This window comes from Zophobas morio, unplaced genomic scaffold (assembly GCF_036711695.1).
Source record: "Zophobas morio isolate AGI-343-1 ecotype UQ-CSIRO unplaced genomic scaffold, CSIRO_AGI_Zmor_V1 ptg000026l, whole genome shotgun sequence".
In the NCBI taxonomy this organism is placed as follows: Eukaryota; Metazoa; Arthropoda; class Insecta; order Coleoptera; family Tenebrionidae; genus Zophobas; species Zophobas morio.
In genome coordinates this window covers 8,756,825-8,781,619 of record NW_026972131.1, presented here as the reverse complement: position 1 = coordinate 8,781,619, position 24,795 = coordinate 8,756,825, and the positions used below count along the sequence as shown (strand labels likewise).

At 34.0% G+C, this 24,795-nt stretch overlaps 1 protein-coding gene across 2 annotated transcripts in view; it reads right to left on the bottom strand.

Annotated features, from left to right (window-relative positions):
- The window catches only part of LOC135136504 (probable phospholipid-transporting ATPase IIB), a 38,733-nt gene that overhangs the window by 5,543 nt on the left and 8,395 nt on the right, over positions 1–24,795 (bottom strand). For both annotated transcript variants that reach the window (XM_064065810.1, XM_064065811.1), the window contains exons 4-9: positions 20,971–21,073; positions 20,709–20,916; positions 20,264–20,652; positions 19,957–20,210; positions 19,722–19,898; positions 771–1,589 (exon numbers count right to left, since the gene is read on the bottom strand). In XM_064065810.1, coding sequence (XP_063921880.1) covers positions 771–1,589; positions 19,722–19,898; positions 19,957–20,210; positions 20,264–20,652; positions 20,709–20,916; positions 20,971–21,073 — 1,950 coding nt within the window. The remainder of the gene's footprint in view (positions 1–770; positions 1,590–19,721; positions 19,899–19,956; positions 20,211–20,263; positions 20,653–20,708; positions 20,917–20,970; positions 21,074–24,795) is intronic.

Sequence of the window (24,795 nt, the reverse complement as noted above, 5' to 3'; positions counted from 1 at the left end):
TCTAACAAAAACGGGTACAGACAGACAGACGGAAACGGGAGACTACTTTTCTAATATTGTAAGGTTCATGAAACGTCGAGAAAATACAAAAGTGGCCATTCGTCCGATGGACCCTATTATTATACTTTTAGCTTACGCACGGGAAGTAAAAATTATCAAATAAAAGCAGAAAAAGCATAAGATTTCTGTAATGATTTAGAAATCTTAAACAATAATGCTAAATAAAAATTGCGTAAATAATATTCAAACCGAAAGTGATAAGTAATTAAGTGTATACTAAACACTTGTAGCCTCTTTCTACATATATTTTATAAAACAAACTTTACCAAATGATTAAAAATTTAAATTTTGATAAAAACTGAAGCTCACAATTATTATTGAATTTTCAGACAAACAACAAAAAGGAACACTGATGATTATTCCAAACAAGAAAAATAAACCAAACAATTTTGAATAAATTTCGAACATCGCTTTGAATTGTATTTCACAACACTTCCAAACTACAAGTGTTTTTCTTGGTTCATACAATAAGAAATATGTTATGCTGTACATTGAAGTGAAATTTACTTATCAATATAGAGTAAACAGACTCAGTAAATGTAAAGGAGTTATGACAGGTCCACTTACGAATTTAATGGAAGGAAACTTTATTGGTCGTACCGTTATCAGCTTATTATCAGAAATCCCAACTCCAATAGAAGTGAATTTCTACTTCTGAAGGTTTGCGTTCACATTTTTGACAGTTCCCTTCTTCTGAATACAGTACTTACCGGAAACATCGTGTAGACGGTAGCATACCCCACCGTCAAAAATCCTTGATATAACGCAACCGAACTGAGATAAAACACGCTGCTGAAAACAGCTTGCATCGTCGAAATAATCAACCCCCTATGAATGACGAACTGAGCCAGAGACGCAGACCTCTTATAAGACCTCCTTCCGTGCACCAGTAACAGATTCGCCAAATGAGAAAACTGTGGAATACTGAAATCTCCAGCCAAACTGGCCTGCTTCCCCTCTCGCCCTTCGATCCCGATCCCCGCATCCGCCTGCTGGATCATGCTGACGTCATTTCCTCCATCTCCTACCGCTGCCGTTCGTTTCCCGGTATGCTTCTGTATTAATTGTACAACTTGAGCTTTCTGGGTGGGAGAGCACCGACAACAGACCACCGCCGGCGCGGCGGTCGCCAGCTCCATGAATTCTTGTTGATAGTAGGAAAGACAAACTTCGAGGCTTTCGCCGCTTATCACCAAAGCGCAGTCTTGTTTTCGTCGGAAGGCATTCAGTTCCAAGTGTGCGTCTGTGCGTGTGACTACTTTCTTCAGAATGTGGAGACTCTGCGTGCGCGAGACGAGGCGAGAGCTCTTCGCGATGCAGGTGGCTGTCTCGAGTTTGTCGCCTGTCAGCATCCAGATTTTAATGCCGGCGTTCCTGAGCAGTTCTAGGGTGGGTCGGACGTTGTCTTGGAGCTTATCCTCGACGCCGGTTATGCAGAGGAGCTCCATTTCGCGTTCGAGGGACTCGACCACTTGGGCGACTCGAGCCACGCGATCGGTTACGGATAAACGAGCAGCGTTGTAACGACTCTGTAACAGAATTGAACAAGGGTTAACTTTAGAAATAAGGAGAAAAACCTCATGTTTTTTATATTAATTGAAAAAGTCACTTTAGTTATGGAAGTATAAACTGGTAGATTTGCGATTGTGAGATTATACAAAAAAGTACAGGATGATTTAAATTAAACTGGGGTCAGGTCAGTTTATGTTAAGTTTTAAGTATTGTATAAACTGACAATGTGTTGTAGGTAAAACCTAACAGTTTTCGGTATTGTCAGTGTACTTATACTATTCTCGATAGTAATAACTATGTAAACGTGCAAACAGACCCCAAATGACACTGTACCAGTAGCCGGTAGAATCCCGTGCCAGAGGCGTATTTTTTAAAATTACAATGTGCCGTCAATTTAAAACTCATGTTTCACCATAAAAATAAATGTTATATAAATAACTAAGAGAAAACATATGCAATTTTTGAAGGAGAGGTTATTGATAAATACATACAATTATGCGATCTACATGTATGAGAACGATTACAATAAACAACAAATTTGACTCTTCCTCTATTGTATACTAAGGTTCTCTCAGCAATGAGAAAAGAATGCTTACCTTCTGCTACTTTATTCAGTACCTTACCAGTCCCTATCAGAATTTAGGAATTTTTATCACCTGAAGAAGACACTGTTCATTTAATATTTAACTTAAGGGGACTCGCTAGACGAGGTATAACATTTTTTTGGTTTTTTGTATGAAAAAATGATATTAATATAGATGTATCATACATCAAACTGCAGCTTTTTTCATATTCTACAGCGCAGAGACCAGTTCAATCAACTAAAAAAATATGGCTGAGAAATATCGTAAAAAAAGCACCATTGTATGTTTCCTTTTCAAGTTTTTTGAGTCATAACCATCATAGAATCGCTTGAAAATTCGCACATGGATAAAACATCACTTTTTACAGGGCGCAGAGTCATTAAATGTTTGTTAGTGGTACAATTTGTTTAAATAATAATGTGTTTATTAAAATCAAAATGTACCACAAATTAATGCAAAATACGTCGAATAATTTTAACAGGAATATCAGAGGAAAATTAATGATCTATTGGTTAGCAGAGTTTGTAACAAAAACTAAGAATTATTGAAAAAAATGGGTATCAATTCGACAGAATTTTAGCAGTTAGTTCAGTACTTTGCCAATGGGAGCGCCACTAAAATTTACGGAAGCCACTTTCCAGGTAAAACCCTTATCGCCTGCTTTACCATAACCTGATTGTTAGAGTTCTCGGCTGATTCTTCTAATTTATGGCAAGGAACTCAGTTTTATAACAAGCCGCTAGGACCGGCCGTAGTAATCTATTGTTAAGGAAATTAACTTTTACGCAATGAGGTACTGTCATAAAACCGAATTAAAACTGGGGAACTATAATATTTTTACTCCACTCAGGATCCTGAATTCAATACACATGATTACTAAAAATTCATTGTAATATTGTTGTTAATATATATTTTGCTTTCTTAATTAATAAAACTAATAAACATATTTATAATAATAATAAAAAATAAAATACAGCTTTTGTTTAACACGTATAAGTAGCTAAGTGTATCTACTACTTATCCCAGAAAGGTGTTTTAAAAAAGCCGTACGCCTAGTAACTTCTCCCTTCATTGTTTACTCGAAAAAAGTGCTCGTATATGTTTTCATTTGCCGAGAGATCATTTTCAAAATATATTTATAATAAAAATATGCAAGTCTTGGTGATGAAAAATGTACTCCTAATAAATTATTAAAGTACATAAAAAATAGAAACAAATTTTATTTATTTTAAAAAAATCTCTCGCAAAGGCAGGTTCCTCTTTCTTCTTGAATTAATTATTTCGGGCAATAAAGCGCCAAAGCAAAATCTGCCAAGTTTATCTGCCATCTTTTTACATACCTATATTTCTTCGTCTTTATAAATGTTTTCTATATTTATTCCTTTGGGTGTCCATACAACAAAATAAACTTTTGAAATACCCGTAACAAGCATTTGTCTCTGGACTTGAAAGTAGTAGTCATGATTCTTTTTTTAGTTTCAATTCTCTGTCTGTCAATGTACAAAATTTGATTATTTTGTTTCTAACCGCTTCTTCGGGAAACAAATCTTGCGATTTTGAAGGGCATTTAATTTCGACTAATGCACTCCTATCCTCTAGAACCCTGTCTGGACTAGCAGCCAAGTAAGGAAATTATTTTGAAATAAACAAGCCACACCGTTCAGTTTTTATATTTTTATTTATTTCAAAACACTTGACAGCTTTTTCCTCACTTTGCTGTCCATAGTATGTATGACTGTTACCTACATCCATGACAGGATTTTCTACGTAAATTTTTTTACGACATATTTTTTTACGAATACTTTGTCTAAGACGAGCTTGTTTTATAGACGAACAATATTTTTTTGTTATTAAACCAAGCCCGTTTTAATCACAATATATTTACTTATCCCCTCTAAAAAATTGATGACGTCATCTCAAAATTTTGCTGAATAAATTCTATCTAAATTGTATAAAATATGATGAGTCTCTTCTTGTGATTTATCATTCCATTCATGTTTTTTGGATTTGCATATACAGGATGACCCCAAACATTAATGAATGCGTAAATTTATTTTATTGATTTAATCAGGAACTACAGAACCCAATGCTTTGAAATCTTGCAAATGTTTTAAGGTTATAAAGAGCATAATAAATTTTTAGTCAAAATATATTTGCTTATCCGTATAATCCTATTTAAAGTTTACAAAATATGATGAGTCTATTCTTGTAATTTATCATTCCATTCATATTTTTTGGATTCGGATATACAGGGTGACTCAAAAAATTTAATGAATACGCAAATTTATTTTATTGATTTAATCAGGAACTACAAAACCGAATGCTTTGAAATCTAATGTGAAAAAAAAACATAATAGGCATGCAGTCGTCACGTTTCCGATAGCGAGGGAAGTACTGTCTAAACTCTTTAAACCAATTTTTTTGATTTTCCCATTTTTCCATTTCTCAATTTTCGATGTTTCAGTTTGGGATTTTTTCACTGTTTCGATTCTTTAATTTTCCTTCTATTTTTAGGTTTTTCAATATTTCAGCTTTGGAATTTTGCAATATTTCGTCTCTTCAATTTTTCAAATTTTTTATATTGTGTTTTCTCGGTTTTTAAATTTTTCGATATTTTAATTTTTCAGTTTTTAAAGTTTTAGGTTTTTAGATTTCTCACTAACTCGACTTTTCGATTTTTCAGTTCCATGATTTTTCAATTTTTTTAGTTTTCAGGCTTAGATTTTTTTTGTTGTTCAATTCTTGGATTTTTAAAATTTTTGTTTTTTAAATTTTCCTATTTATCAACTTACTGGAATTTCAATGTTTTGATTTTTTGCTTGTTCAATTTCTCGATTTTTTGAATTTTTAGTTTTTGATGCGATTTTTTTTTCAAAAATTTTCAGTTTTTCAATTTATTAACTTTACGATATTTCAGTTTTACGATTTTTAAATTTGTTTATTTTTCAGTTTTCAAATTTTGAGGTTTCTAAATTTTTCGATTTTTCAATTTTTCGATTAACTGATTTTTTGATTTTCCCATTTCTCTATTTCTTGATTTTTCAATTCTTTCTTCAATTGTGATTTTTCAATTTTTCGATTTCTGGATTTTTCAATGTTTCAGTTTTAAATTTTTTCACTTTTCCGGTTCTTCAATTTTCTTTTCATTTTTCAGTTTTTCAAGATTTCAGTTTTGAATTTTTTCACTTTTTCGATTTTTCAATTTTCCTTCCATTTTTCAGTTTTTCAGTATTTCAGTTCTGAGATTTTGCTATGTTTCGTTTCTTCAATTTTTCCATTTTTTGATGTTTCGATTTCTGGGTTTTTCAATTTTTCGATAGGTATTTTAATTTTTCAATTTTTAAGTTCTACATTTTCCGTTAATTTTTTTGTTTTCCTTGATGTTTTGATTTCTCGATTATTCGATTTTTCAAGTTCTCGGTTTAGATTTTTTGGTTTTCCAATTCTTCGATTTTTAAATTGTTTAATTTTTAGATTGTTCAATTTCTCGATTTATAGATTTTTCAGTTTTTCGGTTTACCGATTTTTTTCATTTAAAATGTTTCAATGTTTCAATTATTAAGTTTTCGATTTTTCAATTTTGGTGTAATTTGAAAACTGTATTAATAATACATTTAGGCGAATAAACTAATAGACGGGCTTGATAAGCCTTGTTTGCTCTACAGTGTCTAAATTGTGTTTGAATAATATAATAATTAGAGATGTACCGACTGTAGGTCTGGCCGACTAACCGACTAGCCGATTGTTCGGCCAGTAAAAACCGACTAGTCGGCCGACTGTTCGGCTTTGCTAAAACCGGTTTATAAATGCGACAGTGTGTTTTTTTTTTCTATTTCTCTGACTACCTTAAAAATTTGTTTTATTTTAAAAAGGAATAAATAAAGTTCCTTTGTTTTCCAAAAAATGTGTTAAATTTGTTTGGATAATTTTAACATTTATTTTTTTTTTGTTGTAAGTCAGTACAAAAATAAAGAATAACACAATTTAGGGCCAGTTTATACAATATTTTAACTGAGATTAAGTTGATCGCGCATTTAACAAGGCCATTAGCGACGTCTGATTGGCGTAGAGTCGGTCACATGATACTTTAACGCGGGGTTAAAAATTAAATCGCAATTAAATATGTATTTGAGGTTCTGTAAACCGGGTTTAATTGTTTTATATACTATTTTAATTTCAATAAAAAAAGCCGACCGATCGGCTGTTTAGCCGACTAGTCGCCGACTGCAGCCGACGATGAAAAACGGCCGAATAGTCGGCTTATCCGACCGGTCGGCCACTAGTCGGTACATCCCTAATAAAATTATAAAAATTTGGATACTTTTAAATCAAATTATGTCGCAATGAAAGAAATCGACTTGTAAAAGAGTTTCAACAATGTTGGTCAGCTAAGAGTATTTATGAGTTTTATGACCTAAAGTACCTGAACTGATTACCTGAAAGGGTCGGTCGGCAAGGCTCCCTACTGTGTAAAACTCAGCCATTTATTGAAACGGATCCTTTGTAAATAGGGTTGCCTAGTTTAACTTTATTTTCATTATTCAGTATTTTTTTAAAAAGCAAATATTTTAATAAATATAAATTTTAAACAAAAATGACCGGGTCTTCCCCATAGAGCTCAATGTTGTCTTTGCACTGATATAAAAGTTCAGGCGAAAAATGCAATTTCCTTCGAAGAATGAACGATTAATTAAACACTAAACAATCACTTATTTTAAAAAATATTGTGTCTTCTCCAGACAAAATCTATCAATTGAAATGTCGATCTTTTTTTCAAAGTTGAAATTACGAGAGTGGAAGTTATTATTTTACATCGCGAACCGGAGTATTTTCACAGTATTTTTCAACTGAAAGGGTATTTTCTTTTGCAACAATACTTACAATTTAATAATTCCATCAGGTTATGAACACAACGCAGAAGAATGGACATATTTATCCTCCAGTTCGTGCTGGATATACTGATCAGGATCACATGAAAGATTTTTATGAAAAAATTGTTATGAAGTAACCCATACGCCACCCCGGTACGACTAAAGTCACTAGATCTACTATTACTTTTAGAAAGTACGGCAAACTGCCTGTGGTCGGAATTCGACAGAGAGGAACCTAATCTATGTGTTAAACAAAGATAGCGCGAGGCTAGTAATTTTCGCTATCTGTCAACGAAAGTTTGATGTGTTTACGATTTGAGGTTACGACAGACTGTACTAGAATTATTGAGTTAACGGACCGGAAAGAACATTATTCCAGTCACAAAGTAACTCCAGCCCTATTCAACGAGAAAGTGTCACCGGTAACCAGCAAACAGTCGTGGAAGACGTGTTACCACCAAGGCAATTGACGGCCAAATGACAGTAACAGGATCGCCATACTGGAAGCAAAAAATACCTGCTGTCGAAAAGACGGAGCATAACAAGGACACAGATATATTTCTATTTCATAAAAGTTACTAATTGCCACACATTTCAAGATCGAGTCAGATTAGGTACGACGCCTATGGGTTTTCTAGTAACTACGACTGTTAGTGCCTCTGGCGGGGACCTGTTTCACCCCTCTCCACCCGTAAGGGTGGGAGCCAGGGCCACTACCACCTTGAAACACAGGGAACATCATTCATTCACTATTCATTCATTGACTATTCATCATTCACTCTTCAAGCACTCTTCAAGCGGTTAACATACTCTTTATATTCAATCTCTGGACCTAACGGTCATAATATCATACTCGCTCTAGAACACACTTGTTATTTATTTAATAAAACTACAAAACGACTGTCCGCTGCTCTTATTCATAATCCATCAAACTTAACATGGTCCTTCGAGCCGGATCAGCGACAGAAAATCAGTAACAGTGATAAGTGATAAGTGTAGTTCGATAAATCATCGTGGCTTGGAATTCAACATTCCACCTAAATCATCAAGTATTCAAAAATCGGTAACGGCCGCGAGTGCAGTGCAAATCATCGAGGGTCATTCATCAAGAAACTCAGGTAGGCTTTAGTTTTGTCCATTTTGCGTAGTTCATTATTCTCGTACTGACGATGTCGAATAACAAATCTCTATGGAAATTTATCGTTCTTGTTAATGATATACATTCACATGCGGAGTTCATCTCGGAAGTTACAAACCACCAAAAAATAGGCGAGTTAAGATGCAGGTTGGAAGATTTGAAACGGGTACAATCTAACGTACAAAATCTTATAGTTGAACATAAATCGGAAATCGTGGTATTTTTAGATGACACGAGTAGCGAAGAATCTAACAAACCCGCAGTTTATAATCTCGGACCCGTGCAAACCTATATCCATGAAATATCGGAATTATATACTGCTCTAATCAAAAAAGCCGATTTGTTGTATCATCTTCCTTTCCCGAATTCGTTTAATGTAAATACTAACAATGCTCATCTCGAAAAACGTTGTGAAAATCTAAAACCCATAAAAGTGGACAACATGCTAAATGGAGAACCCATTAAACTTCATAAGACTACCAATGCTCGGGTTAATGTGCAGTTTACCCCTGCACTATTCATTAAGTATAAAACTATCGACAACAAAAAAGTCATTATTTCAGAAACGCATAAGTTAATACCGAATTCTCACAAATTATTATCAAATTCAATATCCAACAAACCGAAAAATCATCCTGATAATAATTTTTGCAACTCTGTGGGCATGTCCCAAACTAAGATAGATAGCACATCCAATCCAAAATCAGACACCGCGTTAGTTCCAATAAAAAGTCCTACAGATAATTTGAAAGATTGTAGCTCATTATTGGATATCGGTAAACAATGTGAATCCCAAACCAAATATTTGGGTAAATCATTAAAATCAAACACAAATAAGGTACAAGTAAGCAATAATCAATCAATCCCGTGTTTTATATGTTCCCAAATGCACAAAATATTCAATTGTACAAATTTTTTAAGTTTAACGCCCAACGATAGAGTGGAACAAATAAAGAAAATGAATCGTTGCTTCAATTGTTTAAGAAGTAATCATGTCGCGAAAAATTGTTACATATCAAGGCGTTGTAAACAATGTCATAAGAAGCACCACACGCTTTTGCACGCAGAAACAAACAATAACCTTCTCAAAAATGAAATCAAAAATAAACCAGATGAGGATTCCGATAATCCTGAAGACACCTCGAAATGTAATTTAGCTATTCCGTCTAGTGTACTTTTATCCACCGGTTTGATTCGCGTAATGGGCCAATCAGGTAAAGTAAAAGAATGTCGCGTTTTCTTGGACATCGGGAGTAAATCTCAATTCATAACCGAAAATTTGGGCAAGTCTTTGGAATTACATATTCATAGCATCGATACGTCAATCGTAGCAATTCTTGATAAGAAAAAACATTCAGAAAATGCCGAACTTAAAATACAAAATCATATTATGAAAAATCCACCGGCGCTTCAAAATACCGCGCTGGGGTTGATTCTTAATGGCAGTTTTGGGCATTTAAGAAATTCACGTCATCACAAGATTAGTTTGAGCAAAATCATTTCTCATTTCTTGGAAGTTGAAACCGTCAAAACCGGAAGCAGGTTATTAAGCAAAGGGTTTAAAACCTCTCTTTGTGCAACCCCTTTTCAAATTACCACCGGCCAAACACCCGATGGTCGTTTCGTAATTAAACTCCTCTTTTCGGAAAAGTTGGGTCGTTCCACAGTCCCTTATTTCAAAAATCCACCTCAATTAAGAAATTCCCAAGAAGGGGTTCTCCAACAGTTATTGTTCGCAGAGGGTCGTAATCATAAACTTACCGAGGGTTTTATTATCTTTCTAAGGAAGTACCTAGACCTTGTACACCTGAAGGTACTTAACGGAAATTCTTTAAATAATCCTAGTTACCTGCCACACAATTGTCTTTACAATCCCTACATTTCTTCCATTAAACGCTGCGAGGTTGTTGACCGTTCAAATTTTAGCTCAAACAATTTAAGCCCAAATGACAACTCATTAACAGCCCCCGTTTTGCAGTCCGAACCTTCCACCATTCTAATTCAATTTCGTTTGCCCCAATTTATCAATACATGTGATATATCGAAGATGTACCGGTGCGGTTGGCTTCACTCTGACGACCGCAATTATCAAAAAATCATGTGGCTAGAATCTCCTGAACACAATCATTGTTTTTATGTCGATAAGGCATTGTTCGTTTCAAATTCTTTAGTCAAATTAATCGAGCCCAAAGACGACTTAAAGACCGTTCTAGCGAAGGCAAGTTCCAAGATAAGTAAATGGTCGTCTAATTGTCCTGATATACAAGAATGCGCTCAGGCTACATCCAACAGTAATCGTTTAATAGCTGACAAACAATACAATAATAAAACTTTAGATATCAGGTGGGATAACCAAAAAGAATCGTTTTTATATGCAGCATTCATTAGTCACGACGTCACAAATTTCGTAAGTACTAAGCGCAAGCTAAGCGAATTGCTATTAGGGAAAGAATTTCAGAATAAGCTAAAACCAGAAAATATCAAATGGACTTTAATTCCCCCGCGTGGGCCCAATTTTGGTGGTTTGTGGGTAGCGTGGATTAAATTCGTAAAAACTCACATCCAGCTCATTATCGGATACAACCATCTAACGTACGAGGTGATGCATGCGCTTTTGGTCAGGATTGAAGCTGTCCTGAATTCGCACCCTGTGACGCCGCTTTCCAGCGACGTTACGAAGTTAGCCGCACTCACTCCGGGACATTGTCTCGTTGGCCATCCATTGACAACTCCAATAGAAAAGGACCACACTCCTGTCAACATGCTTTCCCGTTGGCAATTGAGTGAATCCTGCCGCCAACATTTTGGAAGCGCTGGTCCGTGGAATATCATACGACGCTGCAGGGGAGATCCAGGTGGCAAACCCTCTCAAGAAACGTTCCCGGCACTGGAGCGCTGGTATTACCGATCAAAGAAGACAACCGGCACCCGTTGCGGTGGCTATTACAACGAATAGTGCAAGTGCATCGCGGCAAAGACGATCTTGTTCGCGTAGTGTAGTGTCGAAATTGCATCATAAAGTGCGCCTATTCGGAAACGGCTTTTCCATTTACTAATTCGGGTTCTGGTTATCTACACACTATTGTAAATAAAGTTTGTCCACTCGTATTGTACCTGATAAAGAGTTGTAAATCTCTCTTTCAGGTGTATTCCAAGTACCTATAAATTACATTCATTCTTATTGTATGTGGGCAACTTGTTGTAAATCGCTATTCTTAGTTTATTGCCCATATTGTATAATCACTGTTAATCCATTCTATACAATGTTAATTGTAGTAAATCTTACTCATGTATTCTCATTTGAATTGATCATTATGATATCATGTTATCACTCTAACATTCTATTATTTGGTATTAAAACAATGTAATTGTTTCAAGGCGGGGGGTATGTTAGTGCCTCTGGCGGGGACCTGTTTCACCCCTCTCCACCCGTAAGGGTGGGAGCCAGGGCCACCACACCTTGAAACACAGGGAACATCATTCATTCACTATTCATTCATTGACTATTCATCATTCACTCTTCAAGCACTCTTCAAGCGGTTAACATACTCTTTATATTCAATCTCTGGACCTAACGGTCATAATATCATACTCGCTCTAGAACACACTTGTTATTTATTTAATAAAACTACAAAACGACTGTCCGCTGCTCTTATTCATAATCCATCAAACTTAACAACGACAATAACCGGTGATTCATCCAGTCATCATCGATGACGGCGGCATTCGACTAAAGAAAAGCCTCGGAAAGTCTCGATGGTGGACTTCAGAATAACCTCGAAAGCGGCGATCGCGATTTTTCCAGAAGAAATATATGGGTTTAAATAGGGAATAATAAATTGTTGAGTTTTACCCACGCCGATTTTAATACCCGTCAATCGTAACAATATGAAACGCTTTCTTCATAAAATTAATTGTCGGAAGTATAAATAATATATCAGTATTGATTTCCAAGTTGTAGGAATTCTACTTGACCTACAACTCGGGGTCACAGAGTATTACTACATATTTCCCTTGTGAGTGGGACAGTCAAACAAGAAATTATTATTATAAATCCTTATCAATATTAAACCATGGTCACAAAGAAAACAACATATTCTCAGTTTTGGAACACGTCTGCCACTAGTTGACAAAATGTTTTTTCGACCACTGCATATAAAATTGGGTTTAGTGAAAAATTTCGTCAAAATGATATTCTGAGAACCTCAAAAATTGGTTTATCTCTTTAGAGATTAATGGAGTTGGCCATGATTGGTTGGGTAACTAGCGCCATCTCTCCATACGTTTTGAATAATTATGATTGACGGAACAAAAAAGTTTGGCTTTCAAACGTGTCAAAGCTTGCAAAATGTATCAATCCCAAAAGAAAATAAATAAAATTTTATAAAATTAGAAAGACATTTACATAATTGAAATTACAAAGTATAAAAATACGAAAACGAATAAAAGAAAATAACAGACTAATGGAACATGGAACGATGAAGAATAAGTATGTTTTTATAATTCCAAAATCTTTCTACTAATGGGCTTATGCGTTATTGATTTTTTTAACAGATCTGTTTTTGCAGGCATATGTTATTCAGAAATGGTTTCATTAAAATTTCAATAATAACTTTAGAAATCTTGTGATTGTGCTTGCTGCAGACAAAAATTGGATTTTGTATCAAGTGTGGAAAATACGGTAAAATTTCGATAGCAAGATCTGCTAATTCTTTTAAAATACTAAGGAACTCATAATTTGGATAAATCAATCCGCCGAGATTTTGAAAATAAATTAGTCGTAAAAGAGGACCAGGAACTGAACAAGATAAAGGACCCAGACAAATATCACACTGAATACTTTGATTTATTTTTTCTCAGAATTATACTTTTCTTTAAAATAACGTATTCACAGCTAACATTTGTTCATTAGAAAAAACAAAGATTGTCTCGTTACAATAGCAAAAATTAAAATTTCTAAACACAAAGTTTAAAGTCAAAAGGCAACAGAGTTACATTTAAGAATGTATTTTGTATACTTCTGTAAGTCATTGCGTATTTTCCTAGTTAGTTATATCTGATTCTGAACGCTGTTCATACATTCTACGAGACCTCACTACTTGTCGGAAACTTTCTGGATCGGATCTATCCCTTTCTTCTTCCACCCTGGCGACACGATGGTGCATCGGAAGACGTCGCGTTTCTGGTTTTCGTGCAGGTGGAGACACAATGTTTTGTTGACTCAGATTGTTAAATCTCTGACGTTCATTCAGTCTAAAGTTTTTTCTTTTGGCGCCTGATTCAACACTTAACTGACGTAGTACATCATGAGTTTCAGTGTATTTCTTTGGATCATATGTTGGAGCGTTGTCGTAATCCCAACTTTCTTCTGGTGGACAATCAAGAACTGCAATTGGGTATCTACTTTCAGTTTTCTTCTGGCACTCAACAATTTGGGCTTCGATTTTTTTTCGATCTTCGCAATTTTGATGATGAAACCGTAACTCTGGCTCTGGAACCACATGAGTTGCATTAAAATCGCAAGGAACCATTTTCTGTTCCCCATAATTTTTTTTGCATTTTACAAGATGAAATGCCATTTTACATCTTCGTATGTGGTGGGCACTATTGTAAGGACACAGAATTTTTTCCTCGGGGTCATAAAGATCCTCCATGTTTGTAGTTGTTTTTGCCGTCAAACAAATTCAAAAAAACGAAATTTGTCGGTTGGCAAGATACATTTAACACTCAAGACACGGACGTAATTAAAATTTTTAATTTAACGACGTTAGCAAAATACACACACACACAGTAACAAACATAAAGTAAAAATGCACAGTCGGCACAGTTATCTACCACAGCATAATTAAAATACGATATGTTATCTTGCTTTTTCAGATGATACGTCCCTGAAGATAAATGGTCATGAAAGAAAAAACTAGCTGGAATCGTATACTTGGTACTTAAGCCACTAATAACATAATATGGTATTTTATTCGCTATGTCTACTGTATCTCCAATAACGGTTGTATCACAATTGCTCAAACCATATATGCAAACCTCTGATCGGCTGTAGTGCATTTTTTCTTTAATAGATATACCATCAATTACCAAAGAGCAAATGCGTTCTGTCGGACTTTTTAAATTTGAAATTTCGGCTAGTAACACTTCTTTAATTAATTGATTCGTTCCCCTGGAAGGTTCTAGATACCGTGAAATGGTCATTTTCGATGGTACTTTAAAGTGCTTTGTACAAAATTCGTATTTTTTTGGTGAACAAAATAGCCATACCGTACATAAGCGAAGTGAAGGTTCTGACCATCGGGGTACTTTTCTGTTGTAATTTTGAATGGCATCCAGAATAAAAATGGCTTTTTCATCGTTATTTGCAGCGTCTTGAGAAATTTTGTCCAGATATTTTAAATGTTCATTATTTTTTTTCATTTTCTACCCGAAGATTTTTTAACCGACACAAACAATTTGCATACTTCTGCGTCATTCTCTTTAATTTTGAATTAAGAGAAGTTTGCAATGGTACCTAAGATTGTTTTGTTATTTTCAGATTTTTACTTTAATATTTGCATTGACCTGAGATCGTCTAGTTCCTTTTGATTGAGGGAATTGACTTGAATAAATTTTGAATTGTTAGTCGAAGTACTTTCGGATATGCCGCCAAACTCATCATCACAGTTAGAAAAACTCTAAAATTCAGAATAGAAAAATACCAAGCACAACGTCGAGTACATGCAAATTTAGAAGGCACTGCTTTGGTGGTTAATTTTTTTCTTTTGCCGCAATTGCTTATGTGGTATTCTTCAAAATGCCTTTGGTATATAACGCTCCTGTCTTTTAAACTCGATGTATCTAAAAATTTAGATTAAAACTACCCATTTGAATATAATTCATGTAATCTGATATCTTACAAAAAGTTTATTAAGTATTAAGTAGTCAGCTATTATACACATAAATCATCGCAGGGTTATACCATATACACGATATTTTAAAAAGTAATCTAAAATTCTCCGCAATCTGTCCAATAGTTTTGGAAAATACGTGTCTAATAAAATTGCCAACAAATGATAGATAGATGGAAATGGTAGACATACTTTTTCTATTCTAGGCTAATGAATAAAAAACAGTTTGTTTTAATTGTTTTAAAATATGACGTTTTTTTTTGTTTTCATTATTATTTTACTTCCCGAGCGTAAGCGAAGGAAGTATTGTAATCGAGACCGTCAACCGACTCTCCACTTATACGTTTTCTCGACCTTTCATGATCCCTACAGTACGAGAAAAGTAGTCTCCCGTTTCCGTCTGTCTGTCTGTTTGGTGTGTATCCATTTTTTATTAGACACGTAATCTCCAAAACTGCTTGTCAAATTTTGTATGTAAGTATATGTATTAGGAATATCATGTAGATGGTTAAATAGTACGCAAAATTCGACTAATCACCCCCACTAACAATTTGATAACGTCACTTCAAAACTGTACATAGTAAATGGGTTTTAAATTGTATAAAATAATATATTCCTATAGTTGTTCATGATTCCGTGTTGAGTTTTTAACCGAAATGTCCAGATTTTTGTGGGAGAAAAAATCAAAATTATATAACAACATTTTTCAATTTAATTTTGAATCTACGAAACCGAATGCTTTGAAGTCTTACAGATGTTTTTAAGTTATGATAATCATGCTATATTTTTAATCAAAATATATTTACTTATCCCCTCCAAAAAATTGATGACGTCAGTTGTAATTTATCACTGCATTCGTATTTTTTAGATTTGCTTATACAGGTTGACTCAAAAAAATTAATGAATCAGTCAATTTATTATTTATCAAATTAAGAACGAGCCACCCGATTTTCTCAAAAATATAAGAATATGCTCGTCTTTATAACAACAAAATAATGATAAGGTAAGAATTATAATAATAACGTTCAGAATATTTTGTTCAATTAAGGCTTATTAATAATTTTAGTCATCTGCTTTGAGGCGATACACTCATTCAAATGAAACAAATATCTACGTGACATTTTTCCAGTGTTTAACCATAAACATTTTAAACACTACGCATATTGCTTAGATACCACTATTCCCGTTGATAATGTGCTGTATATATATATTTTATTTCATACTGTGTTAAATTTGACGTTTCACTGGATTTGAACGAGTCCGGTAAAATCAAAATAACGAACCGGTAAAATTGAGGCAAAAAGGGCAAGTCCTGTAAAGTGTTACTATGTTTTTAAACATTAATATCATATTATTATTAAAACATTTGCCAAATAGCGGATGCTAACGATGTCAGAAAAAGTCACTCGATTTGAACTATTTCTCAAAATAGTAATTATTTCATCGAATAAAAAAATATGTTCACAGTATGAAATAAAATCCATAACGACATACGTCCGGTAACTCTTTTCACAGTACTCGTTTCGACATTCAAGACTCGGCTACCTACGGTCGCCTCGTCCTAAAACTTCTCACTCGTACTATAAAATTTGAGTTACCGGACTATATACCGATAACGTTAATTACTATTACAATGCAGAGACGGTTTATACCCTATGCTTGTGATGCTGGACCATCAGGCCCCCGAAGTTTAGGGACCTCTTCTGCCCTAAATGTAACAGAAAATAAAATTAATTTGTTTTTATTTCGGTTAATACAAAAATACGATTTCGTCTTCGACTGACCGTTTGTTGACAGATATAATCTCGAAAATGGCTACTTCCGGGCGTTTCAATAATTTATGACTTGCAGCCAGGCAGCCACCTGCCGCCTGAGTTTTGTTTGCAGTATCGTTTCTCATTCCTATTTTGCTTTTTTTATAATTTAATAAATTATACCGCACACTTTTGAAATTACTACATTTGCATTCATATTTTTTCGATTTGCTTACACAGGGTGGTGCAAAAACAATAATTAATGACTCAATTTATTTTATGGATTAAATCAAGAACAGCAAAACCGAATGCCTTGAAATCTTGGAGACGTTTTGAAGTTATTGATGACGTCATGTCACAATTTTGCCGAATATCTAAATTGTGCAAAATATGATGAGTCTATACTTGTGATTTATCAATACATTAATATTTTTTAAATTTGCATGAATAGATTAATTTATTTTATTGATTAAATCAAGAACAGCTCACTCCATTTAGGATTACACATTTACATATGCTTATTTCAAATTATAGGGGTTCCTATAAAAATATAAAATTCGCAAAATCAATTTTTATAATTTCTGGAAAATGCTGGATATGTTTCATTGAACTTCAGGGGTGTCGAAACAACTTTCGATCAATTTTTAATTACCTTTTTGATGTTTGATGTGACTAATATCACTGATATTAGTTTTTGTCTGAAAGAGCAGAAATTTTGAAATTTTAGAACAGTACACAATTTAATCAAATAACTTTATTGTTTAGAAATTTCTTTAACGACTGATGTTACCAATTCCATGCTGATAATAGCAGCACAAAATATAAATGTAAAAGCGTACCATAAAACATATCATCAACAAAATTATTTGTTCCAATCTGTATTCAAAATTTTGAGGTTAATCTGTGTGGATAAAACTCAATAATTTATTTCTCAGTAACTCAAATTTATAACGTGATTATGTAGAAAATAATTTCGACGCGACTGACTGAATTTTCTGGTTGACTGAATTAAAAACTGACTGCTTCCGACGATGGTCTGTCTCTATTTAAACCCATACGTTCTTTTTCTCGATAGTTCACCGTTATCGCTTTGAGCTCATTCTGGAGCCCTCCGCCGAGACTTCCGCAGAACCGCTTCTTTAGTCAAATGCTGTCCGGCCGCCGCCACCACCAATGATGAGTCACCCATTATCGCGATATATACTAGAAAGTCCTCGAGAATACCCATAGGCGTCGTACGGGGGCAGCATATGGGTTTATTTCGAAACATTATGATGTTACACGTCGAAATGTTCGTTGTCGTCCAAGTAGTCCAAATTTAAACCCAAAGATGGTGCTAGCGCAAATTTTAATTTTTTTTAGATTTTTTAAGAAATCTCTATTAAATAACAAATGTGTACTTGTTAATTAACGGAAAAGTATATTTTAACTGCTTATTTAATGAAAACTGTCGTTTATAATAACAAAAAAAAAAAAATAAAAAATAAAAAAATAAACAAAATTTAAAAAAAACACGAACCATTTTTTTAAGAAATGGTTTTTTAATAACTGTATTCTAGGAGCTGTGACACGCCGAGAAAACATCCTGTTATATAGCTCACTCGGGAAGTAAGAAAAATATATAAAATATAGAGCAAAAGTATAAATCAAGTCAAATAACTTGAAAGCTATTTAGTAGTATTTAGTACTCAATATTTGAAATTTTGCAGAGGCTGTAGAGTCTAACATCTACCATACGTATTTTTTATTTTTTTTTATTCTTGGTTTCGGAAACTGATCGTCAATGAATTGTTTTTATTAAATTTCAGCGTAAATTAACATCATTAAAAACGTTTTTTTTCCTGAATTCAATGATGTCGTTTGTACAAATAAACACTCAGAAATAGTTTTTTAGTTTTTATTGTCAGAAAGCCAAGAAAACTTACCAAACAAAACCCCACTTGCAAATATAACGTCAAAGCTAGCTTTATCAAATAGAAATATGTAGACCCGGTTTGTGGAAAGCGAATTAAAAGTTAATCGCGATTAAATTTTAATTGGGGTCCGTTGCTATGTAACGTGCATGTTTTAACCAATCACGGACACATATTCTACATTTTAGTCCTCTGTTAAATTAATCGAGGATAATATTTAATTCACTTGACGCTTTCACGTGTCTTGATTATCAACTAACGGCTTAATTTAAGATTATTGATTGGTGTTGCAATGTGGCGTCATTGCACGATCGACTTGAAATTAAGATCTAAACTAATAAATTTGTTGTCTATAATACCGAGAGATCGAAAAAGAAATTAGTCAAAGTTGGCCATGTACGAAATGCCGTTTGTCTTAGTTTAAAATATTTTTTTATTAAACGTCACGTTGACAAAAGTAATTTGCAATGTTACCAAATGAAGTTAGAACTTTTTTGTTAGAATCTTACTTCAGAAATGGGATAAAATTGGAAAACGGTGATTTTGATTCATTTTATGCGTTTTAAAAGTAGGTGTCATATTTCTAATTTTAAACTGTCAATTTGGCATTTAATTAAAAATTTTAATTACGACAAATGGCTTGTCGTGCATGACCAACTTTGCTTATTTCTTTTTCGATCTCGCGGTACAAAAGACGGTCAGTTGTTTTAATTATGCAAAATAAACCTTGAAATCAAGCAATCAACACTAAAACAAAGAACAATTTTTATTTTACAACACGTGTTCAAAGAGTTAAGTTCAACATTGCGGCAATAATGAATGAAAGAGAGAGGAAATTTTCTAAAAACCTCTAATTTTTGGACGCAGTTAACGTTTATAGTCATTTTATAAATTCTAAAATAAAAACTGATGAATTAAAAAATGCCCTTACATGCACTGAGTGTTAGACATGTTCCGACGGCAACTTTTTGCGTTAAAAAAAACATTATCACTCACCTCAAAATCTACATATTGTTCCTCCGTGAGCAATTTCCTCGCTACAACCAACGTTCTTAAACCATCTCTTGCCATATTACCCACTTCTTCGTCTAGCCAATCCGTGTACTGAACAATGGGAGACATAACGACATCAGCACCTTTTAAGTAAAATACAATCTCCCCTGTTTGTAGATCCTATCCGAACAAAAAACCAATAAAAATCTGTATAGAATATTTCAAACCGCCACCATACCTTCATTATGACGCCCATTCTTTTAGTTTCGCTGGTGAACGGAAAAATCTGCAAAATGTTGTAATTGTACAAGCGCCCATCTGGACCACGAAGCTGCATTGAAGAGAGATCTCGTCGACTGAGAGCCAGACCGACTTCGTGGGTCCACTGAACGAGAGCTACTTCATCTGGACTGGAAGCTTGATAGGAAACCACCTGTTTATCAGCTTGCAAGTGTTGATCAGCCTCTGCTTCAGACGCAATAGAACCTGAATCTAAAATAACGAATTAAACAACAATAAGATCAATTTTTCGTACTACTACCAACCTGTTTCGCTATTTTCGTTGCTTTCGTAAACTGGAGTTACATTGTGACATAAAGCTAACGCCTGGACAGCATCTCTAATTCTCGTATTCTCAGATCTGCGAAATTTAGTCTTGTTTGAGGTAGAGGTGTCGCTGCCTAAGTATGTTGACTTAAGTGTAGAACTCAACTCTTCGAAACTATCCGCTGCGTAGCTAACAGTTCCAAGATGGAGACGTTTAAGCACCATTGAATTTTGTGTAAGAGTACCAGTTTTATCAGATAAGAGATACGATATCCTCCCTAGTTCTTCGGGTATTGTTGTGCATCGTACAGCTGTTCCAGTCATGTTCGGATCTTTACCGATCGCCCACGAGTAGAAAGATTTGCCCAATTCCAAATTAACTCTCAAACTACAAAAACATTATACCGTTGGTAACAAAACTCTTGCGATCAGCTCTAGAATTACCTGATGGGAATGATATACGAAAATAGTAAAATAAATCTGAACAAGTAGCGATACCAAGGTCCGCCGAAGCCTTTTAAAGCCATCATTATTAAAGCGAGCGCCATTACGGCTACGAATAGCAGTTTGGTTATGGTGTTAACTTCAATATCGAGAAGACCAACTTTGGAACGAGGTGCTGAATTGTTCATTACAGATCTGGTTTCAGGGCCTGAAATTTTTGTTCAAGTCTAATTTGTTCAAAAATTAGGGATTATTAAAATACCTGTGTAAATAACTACTCCTAAAGCTTGACCTGAAGCAATTACGCAGTTGGTCCATAAGGTGTTTTCCAAGTCTAAGCTTTCGTCGGAGTTCAATGAATCTAACTATTGCGTAAAAAAACAAAAAATATATTAGTAATATTATTTCTAAATTTATTTAATTATACGTATAACCAATTAAGGAAATGTAACATTTCATTACTTTAAAACCAAAAACAGACATCATAAATAATATGTGTAATAGTGTAGAAACTACTCATGGAATAAATTCGGTAATTTCAAAACTAATATTTGTCCAAAATACTGAAACAGGTCAATTTGTATTTCTAAATATGCTATTTTTAAGTTGGTACCTATTTGTGATGTTATTCCCCTTCGAGCTATGGCGTTATATGATTTTTTATGTTGTTATTTCTAAATAGTACCTCTAAAGGTCTTTTCACGGAACCTGCACTTGTTACCACTATTTTTTAAATTTTTTGAGATTATTAAATTTTTACGCTCCAATCAAATGGTTTACAAATTTCACAGGTATTTAAAAAAAAAGTATGAGATTATAAAAAAAAGTGGATAACTTCATCAATAATACATATAATCAATAATTTTCGACAAATACTACAGGTTTTGCTGAATTTATTCCGTAAGTAGTTTCCACACTGTAGAAGTGTGTATACAGGGTTATTCAGCTAAGATTACTCACTTGAATCTTTTAATGCGGTAACCCAAACTACCGATTGCAGTTACTGCTGGATTTTTAATTAATTTGAATCCAAGTTTGCTTTTAAATAAATTTCAAAGATATTTGCAACTGTTGCAAATTTGTCAAATGAGTAATAGGTTATTAAATTTGAAAGAAAATTCTAGTAAAATCAAACTGAATTAATTAAACCAAGATTTACAAAAACTCGGAACAAATACTCAATGTGACCTCCGTTTCTTCTAAGTCTTGCAAAAATATTTCCGAATCAAAAATTATCTGCAAGCTGAAGTTCAAGCATATCGTTAAAAGTTACTTGATAAACCTTTTCTTTAACAGTTCTCCATAAGAGTAGTCCGGTGGTGTGAAATCTGGACTTCGAGCAAGCCAAGAATGAGTAGAACCTCACTTTATCCAATTACCATTAAATTATTTACTCAGGTATCTTCTGACGATATGATAATGAATAGGCGCACCACCATGTTGTAATAAAAAATCTCTCCACAGAGAAACTGGCAAATTTCCAATTATTGTAAAAATGCATCGGCACAGTTTCACGTTGACTTGTTTACCCTAATAACAGTCGGATCCAAATTAACTTTAAAATATTTATTGAAATCCAGAAACAACTACTGCAATCGGGATTTTGGGTTCTGGCTCTCGTAAGCTCATGTGGGTCGTCTTAGCTGAATAACCCTGTATATGTATCGGGTGTCTAAATAAAAACCTGGTCAAGAGTTATGTCACCAGATTTTGTTTTTTTTTTGCGTATGTCGTTTCCGAAATGAATTTTGAAAACTGTGACCCACTTGTCACATTGACTGTTGTGAACTAAATAACCTTTAAACTGAGTTTGACATGGAACTGACAACTGTCTCGAATACGATGACAAACACTACGACATACGGAAAAAACAATAAAATAGAAGGCACCCCTCTTGACCAGATTTTTAAATAGACACGCATTATACCGGGTGTCTGGAAAATGGCGGATTAACTCTTCAGTACGTTATGTACGGGGGTTTCGGGAATCCCAAAAAAATAATTAAAAAATCCTTCGATGTAGATTACGAAAAAAAAACGTAATTTTTTAAAAGTAAAATTGGCAACACTGCACGCACCTAATGCTGAATACCTCCAGGGTACTTTCCGATTTCTTAGTAACGATGGTGACTGAAATCCACCTTTTACTTTTTTTTTAGTATATTGATAATAACCATAACAACCAGCCGTCATTAAGCATTGTCCATTAATTATTATTATTAATCAAACAACTGTTATTCTTCGTCTTTAATTTTTTTTTAGTAGCTCTTAAAATAAGACTGATTTTGGCAAATGACATACTCTCTAAGAAAAGAGAGGGTGGGTGGGCGGGGCTAGTACCTGCTAAAATAAGACCGATTTTGGCAAATGACATATCCTTTAAGAAAAGAGAAGGTGGCTGGGCGGGGTTAGTACTTACTAAGATAAGATTGATTTTGGCAAATAAATTACCCTCTAAGAAAAGTGAGGGTGGATGGGCGGGGCTACTAAAATAAGACCGATTTTGGGAAATGACAAACCCTCTAAGAAAAGAGAGGGTGGGTGGGTGGGCGGGGCTAGTACTTGCTTGGATAAGACTGATTTTGGTAAATGAAATATCCTCCAAGAAAAGAAAGGGCGGGTGGGCGGGGTTAGTACCTGCTAAAATAAGACCGATTTTGGCAAATGACATACCCTCTAAGAAAAGAGAGGGCGGGTGGGTGGGGCTAGTACCTGCTAAAATAAGACCGATTTTGGCAAATGACATACCCTCTAAGAAAAGAGAGGGCGGGTGGGTGGGGCTAGTACCTGCTAAAGAAGACTGCTTGCTTTTGGCAAATGACATTAATCCGCCATTTTCCAGACACCCGGTATTAGGTTTCATTTTAATTAATCAGACTCAGAGGAGAGAATCAACATTTTTTTATGGGCTAAAAAATAAGAAATCAAACTTGTCGACTTATAGAATTTCCATGTACGCTAGTAAGAAAATACTCCCTCTGTCCAAAATTTAGTGTCCGCTTCCTCAAAAATAGTTTGTTTTTTTTAAATAAAGGAAACATATTTTTTATTGAAGAATTATTATTATTACAATAAATATAGCATCTTATAATAATAAGCTTTGATATAAAATTGAACTTTTCAGTTAATTAATTAATACCGTTGCGAGAAAAAAATTCTGGTCGTCAGTGTCTGTCTGTTCTTGAAATACAGTCCAACAAATTCCGCTTCTTTGAAAAACTATAAAAAAATTATGTTTTCTGATAATCTTTATACCACGTGTCCCACGTAACACTTTCGGGGACAATAACAGGTATTTTTGAAAGGATTTTTATGAAATTTAACACAGGTGTAATATAACAGGTAAAGATTAAGCTGGTCAAAAAAACTATTTTATCGTACAAAAAACGAATTTTAACACAGCTTCCCGTTGTTAAAAATTATGCAAAATTACGTTATACTTAAATAAATACTTTATTCCCAACAGGCTAATATACACCCAATTACAGGGAACGATGTAATTAAAACTGAAACATTACTTATACGTTATAACTAAAAAAAATAATTAAACTAAATAATCACTTAATTAATACCATAAACTTCCAATATAGAATTTTGCAATATTTTAAAAGAATTAATATTTATGTCACAAACTCCCGCTATCCCATTACATAAGTCACACATTAAATTAACTGGAGATTTGCGTAAAACATTGGTTCTATTCGCTGAACAATAAAATATAGTACTCTGTCGGGAGTTGATTCTTGGTACTTTAAAATTGAGTTTATTAAGCAACTGGGGTACATCAACTTTATTATTCAGCATATTGAATAAAATCTTGACGACAGTAACAATTCTTCTAGTTTTTAATGATACAAAATTAAATCTAGTCAACGAATTTAAATGACTAAATCCTCTTATAACGTTATAACTTTAAGTATCTAAAATAACGCTTGTATGCGAAAAAAAAAATATATATATATCACTGTTTTTGTTTAAAAGAATTACCCACGTTAATGAAAACGCAAAAATTAATTAATTTCATTTTTTTTATTAATTTAATAGTGCTGCCGGCGCAAAACAATTGCCTGCGTTCAGAGTTCAGTTTT